Here is a 21226-nt window from a genome sequence, read left to right as displayed (position 1 = left end):
CTGGACCCTATAGTAGTCCACCATATAAACAGACACCCTGGACCCTATAGAAGTCCACCATATAAACAGACACCCTGGACCCTATAGTAGTCCACCATATAAACAGACACCCTGGACCCTATAGTAGTCCACCATATAAACAGACACCCTGGACCCTATAGTAGTCCACCATATAAACTAGGGATGCACCCGAAATTGAAATTCTTGGCCGAAACCGAATACCGAATATAGGAAACAGTTGGCCGAAAACCGAATACCGAATATCCGAATATGATTAATATTATACATCTTTTTTCCTACCATTGCTGTCATGGCCGTACCTTAAAGCTACCTGATTTATGGCAAAATAAATGGTTATGGCAAAACGTAACTTAAATAATAATCACTATTATGGGTCCATAAAACATTTATTCAGCCCTTTTGAATGCAATAATTGCATACACTATTCGGTGATATATCTTCTGCCTATTTGGGCCGAAACCGAATAGGCCGAAAATGCATTTTTAGCCATTTTCTGCCGAATATTTTCTGCGGCCGAATATTCGGTGCATCACTAATATAAACAGACACCCTGGACCCTATAGTAGTCCACCATATACCACAAAAGCATAAGCTCAATTCGAGCTTGCTATTTTTCCGAATTTTTGAATCCTGAAATGTAACAGTTTCGGATAATATATGAGAGAGAGCAAGAGCCGCTATTCTTTTTAGCCCAGTGGTATATGCTGATGAGACGTCATGCCGAGCGGATGGGGGAGGGGAGGGGAGGGGTGTGGGGGGCAGGGGGGATGTCACGTGGCAACGTGTTGATAATGACATGAGGAACGGAACAATTCTAATCATATTACAATCTCCCAAAGTAATGACGTTTCCTCTACAGACACACCCTGACCTAATTACAGACCGGGAGAACCCCACTGACACACACCACCGTTGCAATCACAAAAATGAGCACGCACGAATGCAAGGATGCACGCGTGCTCACACACACACACACACACACACACACACACACACACACACACACACACACACACACACACACACATACACGTGCACACACACACACACACACACACACACACACACACACACACACACACCCTTGGAAACGCCACACAAAAAAGGCACACACTATATTCTCATTTTCTCCATCATGGCATCTGCCACACAAAAGATACATCATATCTATCAATGCAATCTTCTCTTTCCCCATACTCTATCTCTCTCTCACACACACACACACACACACACACACACACACACAGTGTCACACACACACACACACACACACACACACACACACAGTCACACACACACACACACACACACACACACACACACACACACACACACACAGGTATGCCACTGGCTCACAGCCACCAGTGCGCATCAAATGGAAACGGCTTAGCAGTCAGCACTCTCAAATCAAACTCTTCTCTGCCCTTACATACAGTACACCATTCTTACTCTCTCTCTCTCTCTCTCTCTCTCTCTCTCTCTCTTTCGACCCCCCCCCCCCTCTCCACCCTGTCCTTCCGTCATCATGGACACATTACAGCAAGGAGGAGAAAGCAGTAATTGATGGCGGTTTGTTAATGAGTTTACACATGCACGGATACGTCCTTCCATCATCTCTGCTGACTGAAGCGTCGCCGAGAGAGAGAGAGAGAGAGAGAGAGAGAGAGAGAGAGAGAGAGAGAGAGAGAGAGAGAGAGAGAGAGAATGTGATGGAACTCTTCCCTTAACGACTTCTCCACACGCACATGCATAATCAACTCATTTCATATAGCCACTGTCGGGTGTCCAAAACCTTTTTTATTTAAGTCCGATTCTAAAAAATCCTTCTAAAGGAAATTCTGAAACATTATGTTGCTATAGTATACACTGTATATAATGTAACAACAACAACAACCGAAAATGGGTTCCCATCTTGAAAGGTAAAAACCCCAAAAAGGTTTACTGTAAATTGTTAAAATGTTTCTACTACTTTTGTGTGAAACACTTGTATGATGAAGCAGGGCATGAAACAAACATTTGAAAAATGGAGATGCAAGGTTTCTGCCTCACAACAGCGATTCTGCTTCAAAATTTTAAAAAAAAGGCCAAATAAGATTGATTGACATTCTTAGATGAGACAAAATATATTTAGAGAACAGGTTGTATCAATAATAAATATGAAGAATTATTTTCTAACGACATGGCCATATATGGAGACCAGGTTGAAAGTGGTTTTAATTTACATTGTTTGACCATTTTATACTCTATACTGTAAAGTATAGTGTAAATAAACGCCAAATAACATGCATATTTTTGGTGTATGGATATTCAGACTATAGGCTATCTTTCGAACTCCAGCCAGCCACTGATGACATGGCATTTGAATGGGAGAGAAAACGCATCTCTTGAGATGTGATCTAAAGCTTAAAGCCAAGGACTAGGAGGTCTTTGTTGAAAATGAAATGGATTTTTATTAAAGGAGCTGGTAGGGTGGGCTAGCAGGGTGGGCATCTGAGGTTTGAAATTGGAGATGGGTGGATGGCTGGGCTGATCAAATGTGTGCACACACGCACCCACGCACGCACGCACCCACGCACGCACGCACGCACGCACGCACCACCACCAGCAGACCATAAGCGGACAAAGGCAATAAATCGTGTGGGCAGCGAGGTCTGACAGAGACAGGTCAGGCATTCTACCTACATCAGAGAGATGCTGCTGATAACACACATCCATCACTAGTAATAACACAGAGACAAACTGTGTGTGTGCGTGCGTGCGCTTGTGTGCGTGCGCGCGTGCACGTATATGATTGAAAGAAAACGGATATGCCACAGCTCATCTGGTTTTTCATATGTACACAAATCAGATCCACTATAGCTTCAGCAAGCAACAGAAAAAAACATATCCTGTATATACAGATATATAATATTAATAAATATAAACATGCATTGATTCTGGAATGAGATGGTTTACGGTTGAATGACAGGTCAGAATACATGAGAGGAGGATATTGAATATATATTCATAGACACACCATCGCAGTGGTTCTCAAAGTGGGGTCTGGGGACCCTGAGGGGTCCATTGGGGGTTCCAGGGGGTCCTCAGCTAAGATAAGAGTTGAAATCGAGTCGAAATCAGTTTAACCATGGGCCAAAATCTATTCAAATGGGGGTCCACGGGCAAAATATTTGGAGGTCACACACAATGGCAAAAAAAACATTCAGGGGTCCTTAAAGTCTATTTTAACTAGAAAATGGACTATTTAGATGAGTTTCATTATTATCTCTTGTTTGATTGGTTGGTTGGTTGTTTGTTTGGTTGTTTGATTGATTGATTGATTGATTGATTGATTGATGAAGGATGAAAGCACTGAGCAGAGAAGGCTTATTTGTTTCCATTGTGGTCAGTTTTGGGGAAGGGATGCATGGGGCAACAACTCAAAAACAAGATAGAGACTAAATACGTAGGGCTATATTTTCACATAAAAGACTAAAAAATGTCAACATTTCAAAGGAACAGATCAACTTATGGTTGGAATGTGTAAACCATTCGGCTGAACCACACGTTTCTCCCCATATTGCTCTAACAACACCAGTATAGAACTACCTCTGGTGGAATACCTGTGTATATAGGGTTGAGGTTAGAGTGTCACCAACATCAATATGTGGCTGCTAAATTATTTAAGTTTAAACTAAACACAATTTAAACTGGGATAGTCCCCCCCCCCTCCCCCCCTCCCACTCCTGAGGCGGGTGAAGTGGACAGGGAGAATATGAGTTCTGGGATAGCTCTAATTTATACCTCCATTATTGTATGTAAACATGCTGTGAATGTAAAATGGTGTCTTATACTGTAAACCCATGAGAGTTGGGCACTTTGTGTGCAGGACACAAAAATAAATAATCAATCAATGAATCAATGAATGAATCAATCAATCAATCAATCAAAATATTGTACAGCACCTATGTTTTGAATGGCGCTTCATGAGGTTTACTTAATAATTACCTACAGTATAAGTAAAGGAAATCCGGACCAAAATGACAGACCAAATTGGACCACATCTTGTCTAACAATAATAATTTTCTTAGTGTTCAAAATAATCATGCAGGGATCTGTGGTCTAATAATCAAATGCATAAGATATATTTGTCCTCGTGGATAGAATAAAATTGGGGTTGAGAACCGTAGCTCATGCATAAATGTATGTTATGTTAATGTATAAACAAATGGACACTCCTGGGTCCAACTGTACAACTGTACACACTCGGAGTACAATTAATACTCTAGTGTGCGGGGAGGTCTGGCACCGTCTCAGAGGGGCGGGGTGAATGGGGGGGGGGTGAGAACTGCTCTAAGTAGGTCAATAAGAGATTGTACACGCACGCACGCACGCACGCACACACGCACGCACGCACACACGCACGCATGCAGGCAGGCACGCAACACACACACACACACACACACACACACACACACACACACACACAGTAGCAGTGTGTGTCTACACAAACGCACATGCAGCAACCTGGCGGCAGCCTTCTTCCAGCCGCTGATGATGAAGGGCTGTGTGAGGCAGGCAGACAGACCCAAAATGGCGTTACGCCGTGCAAAGCCTAGTTGCATAAGTATGTGCAGAAATTCCAGGTAGAGAGAGAGAGAGAGAGTGAGAGAGAGAGAGAGAGAGGACCTGGCACTGTAGTGGCATGTAAATGCTTTGTTAGCTGAACCCAGAGACGGAGGATTACTTGCACTGAGCCACCTGCGTAAAAGGATCAGGCCTCAGGAGCATTTAGGGGGTTTCACTCTCTCCCTCTGTCCAAACCTCTCTCTCTCCCCTCGTCACCACTGTGACTCTCTTCCTCTCTCTCCTTACTTCTCTCTCCCTCCTCCCTCTCTCTCTCTCTCTCTCTCTCTCTCTCTCTCTCTCTCTCTCCTTCTGTTTCAAACCTCTCTCTCTCTCTCCCCTCGTCGTCTCTGTGACTCTCTTCCTCTCTCTCCTTACTTCTCTCTCCCTCCTCCCTCTCTCTCTCCCTCTGTCCAAACCTCTCTCTCTCTCCCCTCGTCGTCTCTGTGACTCTCTTCCTCTCTCTCCTTACTTCTCTCTCCCTCCTCCCTCTCTCTCTCCCTCTGTCCAAACCTCTCTCTCTCTCCCCTCGTCGTCTCTGTGACTCTCTTCCTCTCTCTCCTTACTTCTCTCTCCCTCCTCCCTCTCTCTCTCCCTCTGTCCAAACCTCTCTCTCTCTCCCCTCGTCGTCTCTGTGACTCTCTTCCTCTCTCTCCTTACTTCTCTCTCCCTCCTCCCTCTCTCTCTCCCTCTGTCCAAACCTCTCTCTCTCTCCCCTCGTCGTCTCTGTGACTCTCTTCCTCTCTCTCCTTACTTCTCTCTCCCTCCTCCCTCTCTCTCTCCCTCTGTCCAAACCTCTCTCTCTCTCCCCTCGTCGTCTCTGTGACTCTCTTCCTCTCTCTCTCTCCCTCCCCTTCCGTCTCGAGCTCCTCTCCTTTGTCGTCGTCTCTATGTCTCTCTTCCTCCCTCTCTCTCTCTCTCTCTCTCTCTCTCTCTCTCTCTCTCTCTCTCTCTCTCTCCCTCCCTCCTCGTCTCTCTTCCCCTCCTCTCCTCTCTCTCTCTGTGGTAATCTATATCAGCCGGGTTCCCAAGCCCGATTCACTATAGTCTTCTACGTTCCACGGATTAGTTTTGTCAAGTGACAAAACTAATCTGTGGAACGTATAGTGAATCAGGATGGAAACCAGGCTAGTAATCTCTATATCATGCCTCAGTGTTCTGTACTAGCTGCTCTATCCTCCCTGTGTGTGTGTGTGTGTGTGTGTGTGTGGGTGTGTGACGTTGAGGTGTGTATCGAGGCCTGTACAGTACACTCTCTGAACAACGGTGTGCAGCTGATGATATGCTTGTGTTTTCTATCCTACGCAAACAATGGAGATCAGTGTGAATATTAAATAGGCTCCTGCACCGCCTACTGGCCCCGGTCGCCCAGACACATGATTAAGGCTTTATTAGCTGCACACAATGCAACAGCAGCTCTCTCTCTCTCTCTCTCTCTCTCTCTCTCTCTCTTCATCTCAAAGAACACTAGTCTTTGTAACGATCTGGAGTGAACCAGATAATTAACCTGCTTTCTCCACGACCGGTCCCTTGGGATTGAGTCAGGATGTATGGTGTGTGTGTGTGTGTGTGTGTGTGTGTGTGTGTGTGCCCGTGCGAGCGCGTACATGTGTGTGCAGAGTGCACGTATAGGGCTGTCACAATTACACATTTCAGTTGGCGATTAATTGTCACACGATTGACTCTTTTTAATTGTGTCTTTTGGCATTGGAAATTGGAACATTTCATATGAATAGAAATTACATTTGTGTTTGCCTTTTAGGGCTTCGTAATTAAAAAAAAGGTGCCAAATAACTGAAATATATACCTACTGACATTTTCATTAGGCTGATTAGCGCTAAAGTAGCGCTGTGACGCGTGTAGATCAGCTACTTCTGCTTTTTTTATGCATGCACAATGAACATATTTCAACATTATGACGACGAAATAAGTGGTTGTTGTGTGTTTTGAGTCTCTGAATCTGTCTGTGGCGCGGCTGTGTGCGTGTGCGTACGCTCGCCAGCGTCTCTGCATGCGCGCACGGGCTCGCACACGCGCGCTTTTGTGCACCCCAGGGAGCCACGGGTGAACCGAGACGTGTTGTGTAGATCCACATCTCACACTTCATTAACACATCACTAGGGCGCACCGACTACACGCACGCACGCACACACGCACAAACACAAACACACACACACGCGCACGCGAACGCACACACACACACACACACACACACACACACACACACACACACACACACACACACACACACACACACACACACACACACACACACACACACACACACACACACACACACACACACACACACACACAGGACGAAAGAGAGAGATAGAAGCACTGCAGATAAATAAAAGAAGCAGTGGTTCAATATGTGCGCCAGGATGAATACCATGAAAGAAAACATACAATTTGCTATTCTCTCAGAAAATATAAGGACGAGGCAAACGGGGGGGGATGGGGGCTAACATGATTATCCACCTCTGAAACAAAAGCCTTTTATCCGTCAAAGTCCTTTCATCTCCTCCCTCTTTACAGGTTGAAGAAGCATCACAGTTTGTTTGTTTGTTTGTTAACGAATAACGATCATTTCTCCTTCACCGAGATGAGACACAGGAATGAGACGGGCAGGCCAGCCGGGCCGCGAAGAAAAGAAAAGACGAGAAGAGAATTTGAGGTGACTCCCATCAAGACTTCTGCGTGCACCATCCGTCCACGATATAAAAGAACACACTTAAAACACTTTATACTTATTGAACGAGGCAACCCAGGTGTTTTATACTATAGATACGCTCCTTTTTCCCATACACCAAATGCCATCACAGAACACATAGCTGATCCACATAGCTCACAGGTGCACGTTGCAACGCTTATAGATGGGGCCACTTCCGCATAATGTTTTCCACCAGAGAACCCGGGACGCTGCGCTTACAGGGTTTCAATAGGTTGACACAGCCTCCTGCCCCGACAGCGCTCCCCAGACGGCACGCGAGGACCACGCCATCACAACTTACAAATGTACTCCATTAAGAAGTCCAGAAAGGTCAGTCAGCGCATCGCCTGCGGGCTGAGCGCTGCACCCCAATGACCCACACTCAGCACAATCTATCACAGCCAAGACACACTGTGCTATAAACAGTCAAATCCTTAGTGTACAAATGAACCGACAGCCTTTCAATCCATTTGCACTGAACACTCTTCGGCGTTAAATTATAACAGTGCCGATATGACCGTGCACAACGCAGGCCTATAGGAACAGGACAGGACCATTCTCACACGTCTTTTGCAATTTCCCTACAGTTGAAATCCTTTAATAAATTCTCATTAATTTTTCATGGCGCGGCAGACTTAATAAGAGGCTAATCAGGGGATGAAAGCAGCTGCTGAACAAGGAATGAGACTCGCCCCAACTTCACAGCTCGGCATTAACCAATCCCCACCCCCACGCACGCACGCACACACACGCACGCAATACTGTGTGTGTGTGTGTGTGTGTGTGTGTGTGTGTGTGTGTGTGTGTGCGACTGTGTGTGTGTGTGTGTGTACATTATTTTCACCCTGCTATGCGCCGAGACGAGGCGCAACGTTTTGAGTGTTTCGTGGTAAATAATGGATGGGGCCTGGGGGCGTATGGAGGAGGGGGCTGACTCTTTTTATGCCCGGGTCCTAAAGTGTGGCCTCGGGCCGTTTGCCTTGGCACAGGCAAGGCAAGGCACTCCTATCTGCCCTCATCAACGACGGCAATAAAGGCTGTGAGCATCGCTGCACCAGGATTCAGCGGGGGGATCAAACGGTCAAACACAAGCTTGTAGAATCAGACACGGCCGATGAAGTGAGAGACAGAAGGAGAGAGGGAGGGGGGGAATAAGGGGGTAGGGAAGAGAAGGAGGAAAGGGATTACATGTCCAACCGATAGATCTTTAAGGTCATTGTTACGGGGGCTAAATTGTAAAGGACCAGAAATCAATATTATAGAGGCAGACGTTATAGGGGCGAAGTCCTGCATGCATGCTGCCTCACAGCAAGGAGGAAGCCATTTACATTTTATTGCAGGGCTGCACGTGTGTGAAGCTATTCGACAATTTCATCCATTAGCCCCAAACACAGGGAACGAGGGAATTATCAAAATGAATAGAGACCCATGTTGTATAGGAGCGCAGCGGTCCATTAACTCTACACTGCTTTAATGCAGTCTACCCGACCATACGTACTGATAACAGCGCACAAATAAACACACACACACACACACACACACACACACGCACCATCCATATCCCTCACCATTAGCAACCGTGTCATCTGCAGATGACTGTATACTGTTGTATGCAATTTAAACAGAAATGTAATTTTCCGTCTTTCACAAAACTTGTCTTTTCAGCAAAGATGAGTCTGATCGCCTCCACGACACAAAATGCGTTAATCTTGAGCATAGTGGCTCGCGCACGCGCACACGCACACATTTCGATTTCTATATTTGAGTCCACATTTATAAAATACATTATCAAGGACACAAATATTATATTTTCAGTTGCTGCTGATATACTACGCACTCGAAACATCACGTGTCTCAGTGCTTGAGTCCAAACAAGCCCTAGATGTACAGAATATAGGCAACACATGAACCTATTCACAGCCAACATTGGTCGACAGTCAGTCATATTACCAACACCGAAAGAAAATCATGTGTACAAAAAGCACCTTCTCCTCCAAATAGACCGACTGCCTATAATGGAGGAGATTGAACAGTATGTTGCACGCACGCACGCACACACACATGCACACACACACACAAACACACACACGCACGCACGCACGCACACACACACACACACACACACACACACACACACACACACACACACACACACACACACACACACACACACACACACACACACACACGCACACACACACGCACACACACACACACACACACACACACACACACACACACACACACACGCACACACTGTAAGTCAATGTAACGCCCACGGGTCCATTGAGGCGCGGGATTGGTGCGAGGCAAAGGTCAGCGTGTGTGTGTGACATCATTAAAATGTGACATCATTAAAATGGCCATGTTCTGTGTAACCAGTAACCACGGCCTTAGGGAGAGCCCTACCACCTCACCTCAGCTTCACTCCACACACCAGGGACCTGGTGAGTGGACATTGTGTGTGTGCGCGTGCGTGTGTGCGTGCGTGGCATGCGTATACATATATACGGTTATGTGCGGTTGTGCGGCATGTGCGCGCTTGTGTGCGTGCGCCTGTGGGCATGTGCAATCAGGGACCTGTGGTGGACAGTTTTGTCGAAATTACATTTTCGCCACGGACACACAAAATGAGTGGATAAAAAATATCGCCAGAAACACACAATGTGCTTATGGTTAGAGACAATAACAGGTCTGTAAACTGTCCAGGGGGTCATTGCAAATGGAATATTTGAGAACCACTGACCTGAGATCAGATTCTAAAATAATTCTTCTACATCCTGACAGTTTTCTGAAAAAGCTATGTTTCTATGTCAGTGGTTCTTCGATTTTTCAAAAGTAGCAGACCTACAAGCTCGGCTATGAGCTTGTAGATCTGCTATTTTTCAATAGCTAACTGCTAAAGCATGACATAAAGCTAACACCAAAAGGGGTTCCCGCCCAAAATGGGTTAAGAAGACTATACTAATGTGCCATATAGAGTTGTAGTAAATCAGTCTCATACACGTTCTGAAGAAAACCTGGAGACTTGACGTTCAGTCATTGGGAATTATGATCAAAATAAGAACATTATAATGGTGGGTAAAAACAGAAAATATATATATTTTTGCCCACGGACAAAGTCCAAGTCTTTGCCACAGACACATTTTGTCTGTGTATATGGACATATTGATGACCCCCATGTGCGATTACTAGTATACAGGTGGGAGGTCCGAATGCATGCACCGGGCACTTCAAGACGGTGGTGAATTTACGAGGTGGACGCGGTGCGTGGTCCCAGACACTGACAGGGATTTATCACACAACTCCAGACGGACTTCATATCCCTTAAGAAGGCGGGGATCAGCGGCGGGAGTGAAAGGACGCCGACATGCATGACACTCGCTCGCTCGTGATATACGAGGCTGTGGGCAATCGGTCATAAATTAGAGCAATAAAAAAAATAAAAACACAAAGATGGGGGCCTCTGCATTTTAGAAGCCCCAGATGGGCCCCCATCGGTCGGAGCAGTGTATTACTACACCCGCAGTCAAGTCTTTTCCTGGTCGCCGGACCCTGCTGTCACACACACACACACACACACACACACACACACACACACACACACACAGCACACACAGCACACACAGAGGCCGGGTCTGGAACGCGTTTGTGCTGCCGAGCACCAAAAGATGCTATATATATGCTTCCGCTTTGCTCCTTTCATTTTTTGAGTGCAATAAATGTATCACGAGAAAAATCCATTATGTTGTCACTTCTCTCCCAGCCAATGGCTGCCGATTCTGCCTGAGGGAGTAGAGGTATGTACAGTATGTGTGTGTGTGTGTGTGTGTGTGTGTGTGTGTGTGTGTGTGTGTCCATGTGTGTGTGTGTGTGTGTGTCCGTGTGTCCGTGAAAGAGAGAGAAATAGAGAGAGAAAGACAGTTGAGCCCGAATTTTGTGTGCGACTTCCATCCTCTACAAAGACGTATAAATAATGCTTTCGTTTTAGAGGGGGAGCGTGCGAGAGGATTCCCTGTTTTTTTTTGTATCCACCAACACACATATCAATCACCCCCTCCACCCCACCCACCCACCCTCCCTCTCTCTCTCTCTCTCTCTCTCTCTCTCTCCTGAGCAGTGATTGTGTGTTTAGGGGTGACGGGGGAGTCACCCCCGTGAGAAACGCTGAGCATGCGGTCACATTACTCAAATAAAGCGGCTGAAAAACTGCTAAATTAATGACCAGAAAAAAATGTCAGACACGCTGTATATATACGCTGCAGGCTCCGTGTACAGAAAGGAAAGCAGAGAAGGGACGATTCTGTGACTCTGTGTCCGTCCATTCAGCGTGCATTGGCATCAGTAACCTGAGCTGTTGTCCCCTTAAGACACATGGTGACTCACAAGCGCTGTCATCTCAGTCAGTCACCCATTACAAGTAGCACAGGGCAGGGCTGGGCAATTAACCGACAATATATTGAAAACAAATAACAAGCGTATAACGGTTACACAAGCCATTTTGTCTATAATCTACTAAATCGATTCCACGTAAACCTGTACCATACTTTGATGTATACAATGGTGACACAGAACTGCAGAATCGCGACATATCGAATCGTGGTCGTATATATACTATGAGAATGGTGCAGGTCTGTGGTCATGATTCCTGCACCTCTATCTACTGTATACTTCTTATTGTGACTCTACTGTCACGCCGACGCAGTCTATCTATCCATCGCCACTGGCACAGATGAAGCCACTGATATAGTCTCTCATATAATCGATGCGTATAATCGGGGAGTGCAGGGAGCTATGTAGGGGCTGGTAATTAGATTAGTCAAACGATGGCCCTTAATGATAACGGTAAATCTCGGTTGTAATGCTGATCAATGAAGCCTGAAGTCTGTGTGGGACGCTGCTGGGTGGGTGGGTCTGGGGGTGTGTGTGTGTGTGTGTGTGTGTGTGTGTGTGTGTGGGGGGGGGGGGTGTGTGTGTGTGTGTGTGTGGGGGACAGGTGGCTGAACATGAAGGGGAGCCATTAACCATCAAACATTTAACAGGAAGATAATCAGGGGGCCGCTGTCTGGTCAACGAGGAGACGACACACATGTGTGCGTGATGATGGTGATGATTATTGCAGTGACAGTGTGGCTCCCATCAGCTGTGGAGCCACACTGAACAGCTTGGACCTTGTTCAATGTTCAATCGGAGAAAAAACAAAAAAAGGATCTTTGATGTGTGTGTGTGTGTGTGTGTGTGTGTGTGTGTGTGTGTGTGTGTGTGTGTGTGTGTGTGTGTGTGTGTGTGTGTGTGGGTGTGTGTGTGTGTGTGTGTTCATGCGTGCATGTGTGTGAGACTGTGTGTGTGTGTATGAAGGAGATTCCAGCAGTCTCTGATTAAATGACAGTATGACACACATGAGTAAAATCCTAAATGTCCATTTAACTGTGAGTGTAGAAATTGTGTGTGTGTGTGTGTGTGTGTGTGTGTGTGTGTGTGTGCGCGTGCAATCGGCAACCATTGACAGCCAGCTCTTCTACAATCCATAATAACACACATGGTGCTCAACACCCCCACAACGGGTCCAAAATTCCAAATGACCCGCACCTCTGAAAGTGCACAAATGGAACAAAAACGGACATTTGGTAAATTGGTTCCATTTATTTCTCTGTGTTAACTTAAATTGGATTCAACAGTGTAGATTGGACTCCCAGAGATGACCCATTGTATCCACACAGGGGCCCCGGGCCCCACATTGACAACCAGTGATCTAAAACCATATATTATAGGCTGTACATGTCACTCCTCTAAATAGCTCGATTTATTTAGGCTATACACTTGCATGCATTGCCCATGCATGCAGCAAGAGGTGAGAAATGTGCTATAGCACGCACTGGCCGCTATAATCTTCTTGTTTTGTTTGTTTGTTTGTCACATTGTTAATTAGACAATTACATAAACAGCTGCAGGCTACAGGAAGGCAGGATATACCCGGATTAAAGCTCTGATTCACTCACAGCTCCTCTCAAAATAGAAAACTATTACAAGCTGTTGTTCAGTGGCCAGCCTGCTCAACACCCTTCTATCATTGTAGAATAGGCCACACAATCATTAATACGATATAAACACACGCACGCACACAATCAATAAATCCATAAATCCATAAATCTATATCAATCACTCATGCAGAGACATTATAGTTAGGGCCTGCTAATAGCCCACGCCGTTATAAAAGTCTCCCATATGGCGTGCATGACCATTCGATATAGGAATGATAATTATATAACTTCATTATGTTGTCACAAAATACCTTCGGTTGCATAGTTGTGGTCGCGAAGGAAGCTGTTGTTGATTTTCCGCGTGTCACTCTCCTCCTCCATTGGTGAATCGGTTGCTTCGGGATACTGAGACCGTCAGAACCTGCTCCCATCCTGCCCCGTTACCGGCGTCAGCAGGCGGGCTGTGAGACCCGCGGGGGGCCTGTCATGGCTCCAACGAGCTCCGGTTAGAATCAGCGGAATGATCAAACGGCTCTCTATTGGCAGCTCCCTGTCCGCACCTCGGGGCGCATCAAATGGACCCGCCGCTCGCCGCCGTGATGACAGTACCGCTTCCAACCGTGTTGCTATATTACCGATTAGAGCCTAATTATAGCGCACGAAAACTGATTTAATTCAATGAATGGCGCTTCTCCAAGGAATATTAAATTATGCTTATCATCGCGCCTTTGCAGCAGGCAAGGGCGGTGGTGAGAAGCAGAAGTGGTAAAGAAAAAAATAATCGCCTGTATGAAGATGATGGTGATGATGATGATGATGATAGGTGTGAACCCGCAGCAATGGAATAAATCTCTTCTGGAGGATTGGAGTTTAGGCAGGCTGTATTCCCTCCCTCCCAAAAACCGGCGGGGCGGGCGGGTGGGATTATGCGGCAACAAGCGTTTCCTCAATCTATATAGTTCTCCAGACAGTATTTATTTCCCAGTGTGTGAGATATATTGTTGTGGTCTCTCGTCGTTGGTTCAGTCCGCCCCGGCGGCGGTGCTATCCCCTTCGTCCTGCTCCGGGTGTTGAGCGGACCTGTCTGATCGCCTCTCAGCTGACTCACTGCAGAGAGAGAGAGAGACGCGCAGAGACGAGAAGAGACGCTCCGTGGTGGAGACGCGCTTCAAACCTGCTATAGTCTCTGTCCCATAGCCCGGAGACACCGTGGTTGCCTATGACAACCAAACCAGGCCAATCACATTTACAAGCGTTTACGGTCCGCCTGGGGGCATGGGACCGCTACTGTTATTGTTGACGTTGAATTGTTTAGCCTATACTTCTTCACAGAATCACAGAGACACAAAACCGTCTGTAGACAAACAGGCTATATGTATTACAGTATTTGTCTCAACTCTCATGTAACTGCGTGCACAGAGTATACAAACTGCCTGGAACAATGTTGCCTAATCTCAGTCAGTTGCCAGGCAACCAACTAGCGAATCACAGCGCGACTATCCCAACGGGCTATGGGAGCTTCAATCTACAACAGAGGGGCCCCTCCCATGTTGCCTGCCTGGCTCTTAAAAGAAATGATAAACAGTAAATGTGACGCTCATTCCACAATCCACCCATCTTAATAATATTCGCAATATCAGTTAAACACACCATGGCAAATACGACAATCATCATTAGGAGCTGCATGGTGACCGTCAAACGACTGCGTGTTTATGACTTGCTATGTTGGCTTTGAGGCAGTTTGCTTCACGGCTGATTTATTCATTATAAGGCTATAGTGGTTCTCAAAGGGGTCCTTGAGGAGGGGATTCCCAGGTGTCCTAAGAACAAAAATAGTTAACATATATATATGGCTATAGAAGCATCTAAATAAGTTTAACCACTTTAACCATATCAGCTGTTCAAAAATAGCTGATCTATACAAGCTCACAATGTTGGGAGTGTTTTACTTTTAACACCAAATCTTTTCTCATGACACAAAACCTTTTTCAAATGGGAGGCTCCTTGCCAAGAAAATGTTTGAGAAGCACTGCATCAGGCTACATCTCATTCCTGCATATTGCTGACCGATCGACAGCTTCCTGTCTCCCCCCCCCCGACAGACAGACAGACAGACGTACAGACAGTCAGACAGACAGACAGCCGAGCTATTCCTGGAAACAAGGCGGCTAACAACAGGCTCTTTAACAGAGTGTTTTGAGAAGCACATGACACGGCACATTTTAGTATCTGGTTTTTATCCAAGCATTAAGAGAGACTGAGCTGCAGAGGATCAGACTGGGATATAGAAAAACAAAGATAATCAGGGCGAGAGAGAGACAGAGACAGAGAGAGAGAGAGAGAGTGGGGGGAGAGAGAGAGAGAGAGTGGGAGAGAGAGAGAGAGAGAGAGAGAGTGAGAGAGAGACATGGGAAAAGGAAAGTGGAAGAATAGAAGAAAGGTATATAAACAGGAGAGAGTGAGAGAAGAAGGCACACGTAAGCCAGAGGCTGATTAATTAGATTAGTAGGGCTGCCGTCGGCCGCGTCTTGCTGGAAGAATCTAATTTTCATGCTGAGTGTAATAACGCCACACAGCAGGCCTTCATATGTACACACATAGTGTATAATACTCAGTGTGTGTGTGTGTGTGTGTTGTGCATGCGCGGTGCACGCGAGCATGCGTGTGCACACGGCTATAGTGTGTGTATGTCGTGCCGACGGCATTATCTGCATCCTCGGCGGTGCTCATTGGCGCACTTCCACCCAACAGTTCGCTTCCACAAAGAGACGGAATCTCTTCCCTTCCAAGAGCCTCAACAACACACTGCATCGATAAAGAGAGCATGGAGCCTCCCTCTCCTCTCCTCTCCTCTCCTAAAAGCATTAGCGCTCTAATCCACAGGCCCATTTGCACACACAATCCCGTGCTCCACTGCTAATGGGGATCTGGCTGTGAGGGAGGCGGGCTGCTCATAGCATGAGGAACAGGGGGCTTCCAGTTCCTACACACATGCCATTTTACACACCATCACCCTCCTACCTGCATCTGAATACATTATGGGGTATTATCAATGCGGGGGGATAATGAAGAGTGCCGGAGCGTTCTCCGAGAGAGAGAGGGAGGGTACTCCGATTCCTCACACATTATATCCTCTCATATTAAACAGCGAAGTCTGCAGCCCCAAAAACGCTCCCATCCCTGACCTCTCAGATCTGACTGAGCGGTCACTGGCCGTCTTCTCATCTCTATATCAATATTTAAACAGGATCTGCCAGGACAAAAGAAACAGGGGATTGCCTCTCTCTCTTCATGCAAAAAAAAAAAAAAAGACTTAAAGATGAGTTACACTTGAGTGACAAACTAGGCCAAGTGGAATTGATACAGAATCCGTGAAACAATGGTATTAACAGAGTTGCAGAATGAAGCGACACGCTTGAAAGACTCGAGATTTGTCAGATTTTCACGGCGGAAGTGAGTGCAAATTGCTTTTGTGCTGGTATAGGAAAACATTCTCTCTCGTGTGCGCGCGTGTGTGTGTGTGTGTGTGTGTGTGTGTGTGTGTGTGTGTGTGTGTGTGTGTGTCTGTCTGTCTGTCTGCATGCGTGTGCGTGCTACGTGCGCGTGTGATTGAAAGAGAGAGACTGGCATGCAGGAACAGCGTTGAAGGGCAAGGGTGTCAGTAAAAGGCAAGGGGGAGATTTGACTGTATAATGAACAGGAATGGGGAAAAAAGCTGCTCCGACCGAGCCAGAGATCAATGCAGCGGCTCTAATAACATCTAGTTATGCCAAGGCTTGTTCTCTCTGTCCCATCTCCCTTTACCTCCTTCCTCTTTATCCTAAGCCCCCCCTCTCTCTCTCTCTCCCTCTGCATTGCATTCCTCCCCCCCCAGCTAATCTCCCAACAACACTCTCTCCTAGCTCTTTGAATTCGTTTGTGACATTATTTGACCAATGATCCCCGAGTTTCTGCCATCTATCATATTCTATTCCTTTCGAGTCCGTCTGTCTGTCTGTCTGTCTGTCTGTCTGTCTGTCTGTGACTGTGTCTGTGTCTCTTTATGCCCCCAAAAAATGGAGACCCGGACTGGAGGAGACGGAGAGAGTGATGATGATGACGCCCTGGGACTGGGAGTATAATAGGACTATAATAGGTTCTGATACCGATATACAAAGTATCGGGGAAATGTAGCCGATACTGCCTGAAATAACGGGTATCATTATCGCTATAGATCTCTAATAGGTATACACTGTTTATGTGACATGTACTGTAAGTGGACAGATTTAATAACGAGGCAGCGGTCCAGCATTCCGGCTTTATCATGCCTCTCCTCCATGCCTCTCTCTCACACCTCCCCATTAAATCCCTCCTCCCAGTGCATCGGCTCCGACACCGTGCGGTCACACTGCTCGCCCGTCGCTTGTCGGTCTCACATGTGGAACCGCTCGGGGGAGGCGGGGGGGAGGGGAGGGGAGGGGAGGGGGGACACCGGAATTGGAGAGCATGTCCTCAATTCACCTCAATTGTGTGGACAAAGTGGGCTAAATGAGACCGCAGAAGCCCAACACATAGGGCCCAATCACATGGCCCATGATATTTTAGTCACGCCCAATTGCTCGCCTTGATGTGCGGTAATTGCCTGACCTGGAGACGCGGTGCGTCGGGGGGGAGGGGGGGGGGGCTACAGGCTGCGACGCTCCCTGCATACCAACCAATCTGCAGCCCACCCACCCACCCACCCACCCAACCGCAAACATGTGCATCCACACGTACAAGCACGGCATACTGTAGAAATTACACATTGGTCTAGGGTCGGCGAAGGGGTCATGCTACACAGTGTTGAGCCAGTGCAGCATCTATAATTGCTATACCCTCATATCTCCTATTTGCAGCATGGTATTGACCACTGACTAATGCCTGGCTTTAATAAGATCAAGTATTGATTTTTTTTTTCTTCCTATAGCCGGTTTATCTAAAATAAAATATGGCAAAAAAAGGGAATATGTAGCTAAACTCATAACAGTAATCTTATTTTGGTCTCTTGCAATAATATACTGTATGCCATATCTCGCTCAGGCATACAGTGATGTTGTATGTGAGGAGCTTTTGGGGGTGTGGAGCCTGACTGTAGTATGGGTCAATATGAGTTACAATTCTGACATTAACTTCACAACGCTCGGCACGGCGACTTGCATGCCTTATACGGCTCGCTCAGCTGTGCCTCTTGTGGCTCAAGTAAGCTTTAGACAGCTCGACTTTTACGTCTTGGGTTTGAGAACTACAGAAAAGGCACAGTTTGACATCTTGGTCACATTTGTGCCGAGAACTCACATAATGCATTTGGGAAAGTGAGAGTGTGTTGGTAAAAATCTGTGTTAATTTTACCTCTGGGACTGGGAGGGTCTGTTTGGTTCCATGACTACTGTAGAATTAGAGACCCTTAAAGGACCACTTCACCACTTTTCAACCTATCTTCATATAATAGGTAGGTCCTCACACAAAAAAATCATGAAAAAAATGGCACAGTTGTTTTTCTACTCAGTCTATGTCTCATGGGAGGGCTGTGGGCAGTTCAGAAACCCGTCCACCAGTGACATCATCGATGGTGAATACAAGCTAATAGAAACTGCAGGCTTTCTAGTCCTGAAGAGTTGCAATGTGAAAATGGACGCCATCGTTCTCACGATAATAAAAATCTAAAAAACTTGTAAAAAAAAAAAACTTGTTTAAAAATGGTGGACAGGTTTCTGAACCGCCCACAACACTCCTATGAGACACAGACTGAGTATAAATAAATCGTGCCATTTTATCATGCTTATTAGTGAGGACCTATCATATGAAGATAAGTTGAAAAGTGGTGAAGTGGTCATTTAAAACCATTTTTGGGCGGGAACCCCTTTTGGTGTTTTAAACATATATGTTATAATTTAGCTATTGAAAAATAGCAGATCTACAAGCTCATAGCGCGCTATGAGCTTGTAGGTCTGCTATTTTAGAAAAATCGTTAAAATGTGCCTCAAATCTTTCAGAAAATTATCATGATTTAGAAGCATTTTTTTCCCCCCGACGTCAGGCCTGAATGGGTTAAGGGTCAATTTGGTTCCCAATCCCAACTATCAATAATTCCGTTGGAGCGCCCTAGAAAACTCCCTCAAGGACCCATGAAGGTCCCCGGGACCCACGGTGAGAACCTAACTACCAAACTGCTCCACACTGGATGGTTCCAATGGCAGGATGCTTTGTAAAGGGCAGAGGAGATAATGAACTGACCTGGCCTCATGCCGTTTCATTAAAATGTATGAACTTTAATATTTAGAAAAGCCTTATCTAGTTGGCATTCTATTCTGCTTATACAACACACTATTACTATATGGCATATAGTCAAACACATACACAATGGACCTTTGACTTGTCCTGCTATTGTAATCATGGGATCCTGAAAATAGCTGCTCCCATTGATCTCCCAGCTGGGCTTCTATATTCCCTCCTGTTTACTGGTATCTGAGCTCTCCCATGTTACCAAACAAATCGCCACAATAAGCATCACACTATATACAAGCATGAAGCTTCTCTTTTGTAAACGTCCACAGCCTCTTCCATTAGCCATACAATCCACCCTGGCATTAAGAGGAGCTCATGCTAATAGGATTGGCCTGGCCGTCCATCTGCCAGGGGAGTGTGAGCGAGCATCGGGCCAACCCCGTGGACAGAGCACCCTGGCCTGGATACACCTGCTCAGTGTTATACCCCCCCCAACCCTTCTCCGTGCACTCCTTCTCTCCGGAGGTGGTTGCTATGGTATACAATATTCATGTGTAACCTTTGGGAGACTTAACCTATTGAGACCTGGGACCAGATTCTATACCAAATGTCTTCTTTGTAAATCATTTTCTGAAAAAAATCTGTTTCTATATCAGTGGTTCTTAAACCATTTCAGGTCAAAGGACCCCAATGGACCCCAAAAACCATATGTATTTGACCACCATCGGAAAATATGTTGTCCCCCCAGAAGCAAAGATATGAGTTGAAACATTTGCTGTGAAAGAATATATATTAACTGATTTGCGCACGTTTTCAACAACTTTTCTAAAAAATATCAGATCTACAAACTCGGGAGTGCCGTGCTATGAGCTTGTATATCTGCTATATTATTACGTTTAAAATAATGGTTAAAAAGTGGTTTAAAAGCTACGGTAGCCGGTGACACAGATGCGTCCTCAGGTCTAAATGGGTTAAAGTGTTTAAATAAAGACGTGTTATAACGACTAAGTAAAACGCTGTGGTAGCAGCGTAGAGTCTGTAACCTGCAGGCGTTAAATATTGCACAATGTGCCTGCATGCTGCCGCTCCGGTTAATGGAGTATACAGATGGAGATGCATGGTATATGGTGGATGCGATGGGGGGAGGGTTTACATACTAGAGGAGGAGGAAGAATGGTGCAGCTTCTGCGAATGAGAGAGAAAGCAAAGCGAGCGTGTGTGTGCGCGCGCGGGCGAGACAAGAGATAAAAAGATGGATGCATAGTTTTCATAGAGGGCATTAAATCAAGCCCAGAGGCTGTCCCTAAATCAACGAGCTTCACTCTTGGTGTCTTTCCAATTACATCAGTGTGGGGACTAATGCCACGCCGCTCCGCAGACACAGACCCCACTGCTCCCTCTCTACCGCCTCCCCCCCCCCCCCGTCTCCCCCCCGTCTCCCCTGATGATGAATTAATTGAAAAGAAAAATGCATGGGCGATGATTCGATCTGAATGTTTTCGCATGATAACTCATCAGCCGAAACATTATTTCAGTGCAAGGACATGCTGGTGTTTTATACCTTAAACGGACCTTAAGGGTTTCGAAGCACATATCGTCAGGCATTCCATGTAGAGCGAATCCACGCATGCATGCACGGACGCAGACACACACACACACACAC

At 46.1% G+C, this 21226-nt stretch overlaps 1 protein-coding gene and 1 long non-coding RNA gene across 3 annotated transcripts in view; one reads left to right on the top strand and one right to left on the bottom strand.

Moving 5' to 3' along the window:
- Positions 1-21226, top strand: part of LOC308322782 — a 486306-nt gene that overhangs the window by 5107 nt on the left and 459973 nt on the right. The window lies entirely within an intron of this gene.
- The window catches only part of LOC308322780 (serine/threonine-protein phosphatase 2A 55 kDa regulatory subunit B beta isoform), an 85253-nt gene that overhangs the window by 38752 nt on the left and 25275 nt on the right, over positions 1-21226 (bottom strand). Inside the window, exon 1 of one of the 2 annotated variants that reach the window (XM_080774222.1) lies at positions 13632-14366. The exons of the other annotated variant lie outside the window; for it this stretch is intronic. Coding sequence (XP_080630348.1) covers positions 13632-13701 — 70 coding nt within the window. The 5' untranslated portion in view covers positions 13702-14366. Of the gene's footprint in view, positions 1-13631; positions 14367-21226 lie in introns of those variants that run through there. 2 annotated transcript variants of the gene reach the window in all.

The sequence above is a fragment of the Protomyctophum bolini genome, assembly GCF_963924005.1.
Source record: "Protomyctophum bolini genome assembly, chromosome: 10".
NCBI lineage: Eukaryota > Metazoa > Chordata > Actinopteri > Myctophiformes > Myctophidae > Protomyctophum > Protomyctophum bolini.
This window is presented reverse-complemented; position numbering and strand designations above follow the sequence as displayed.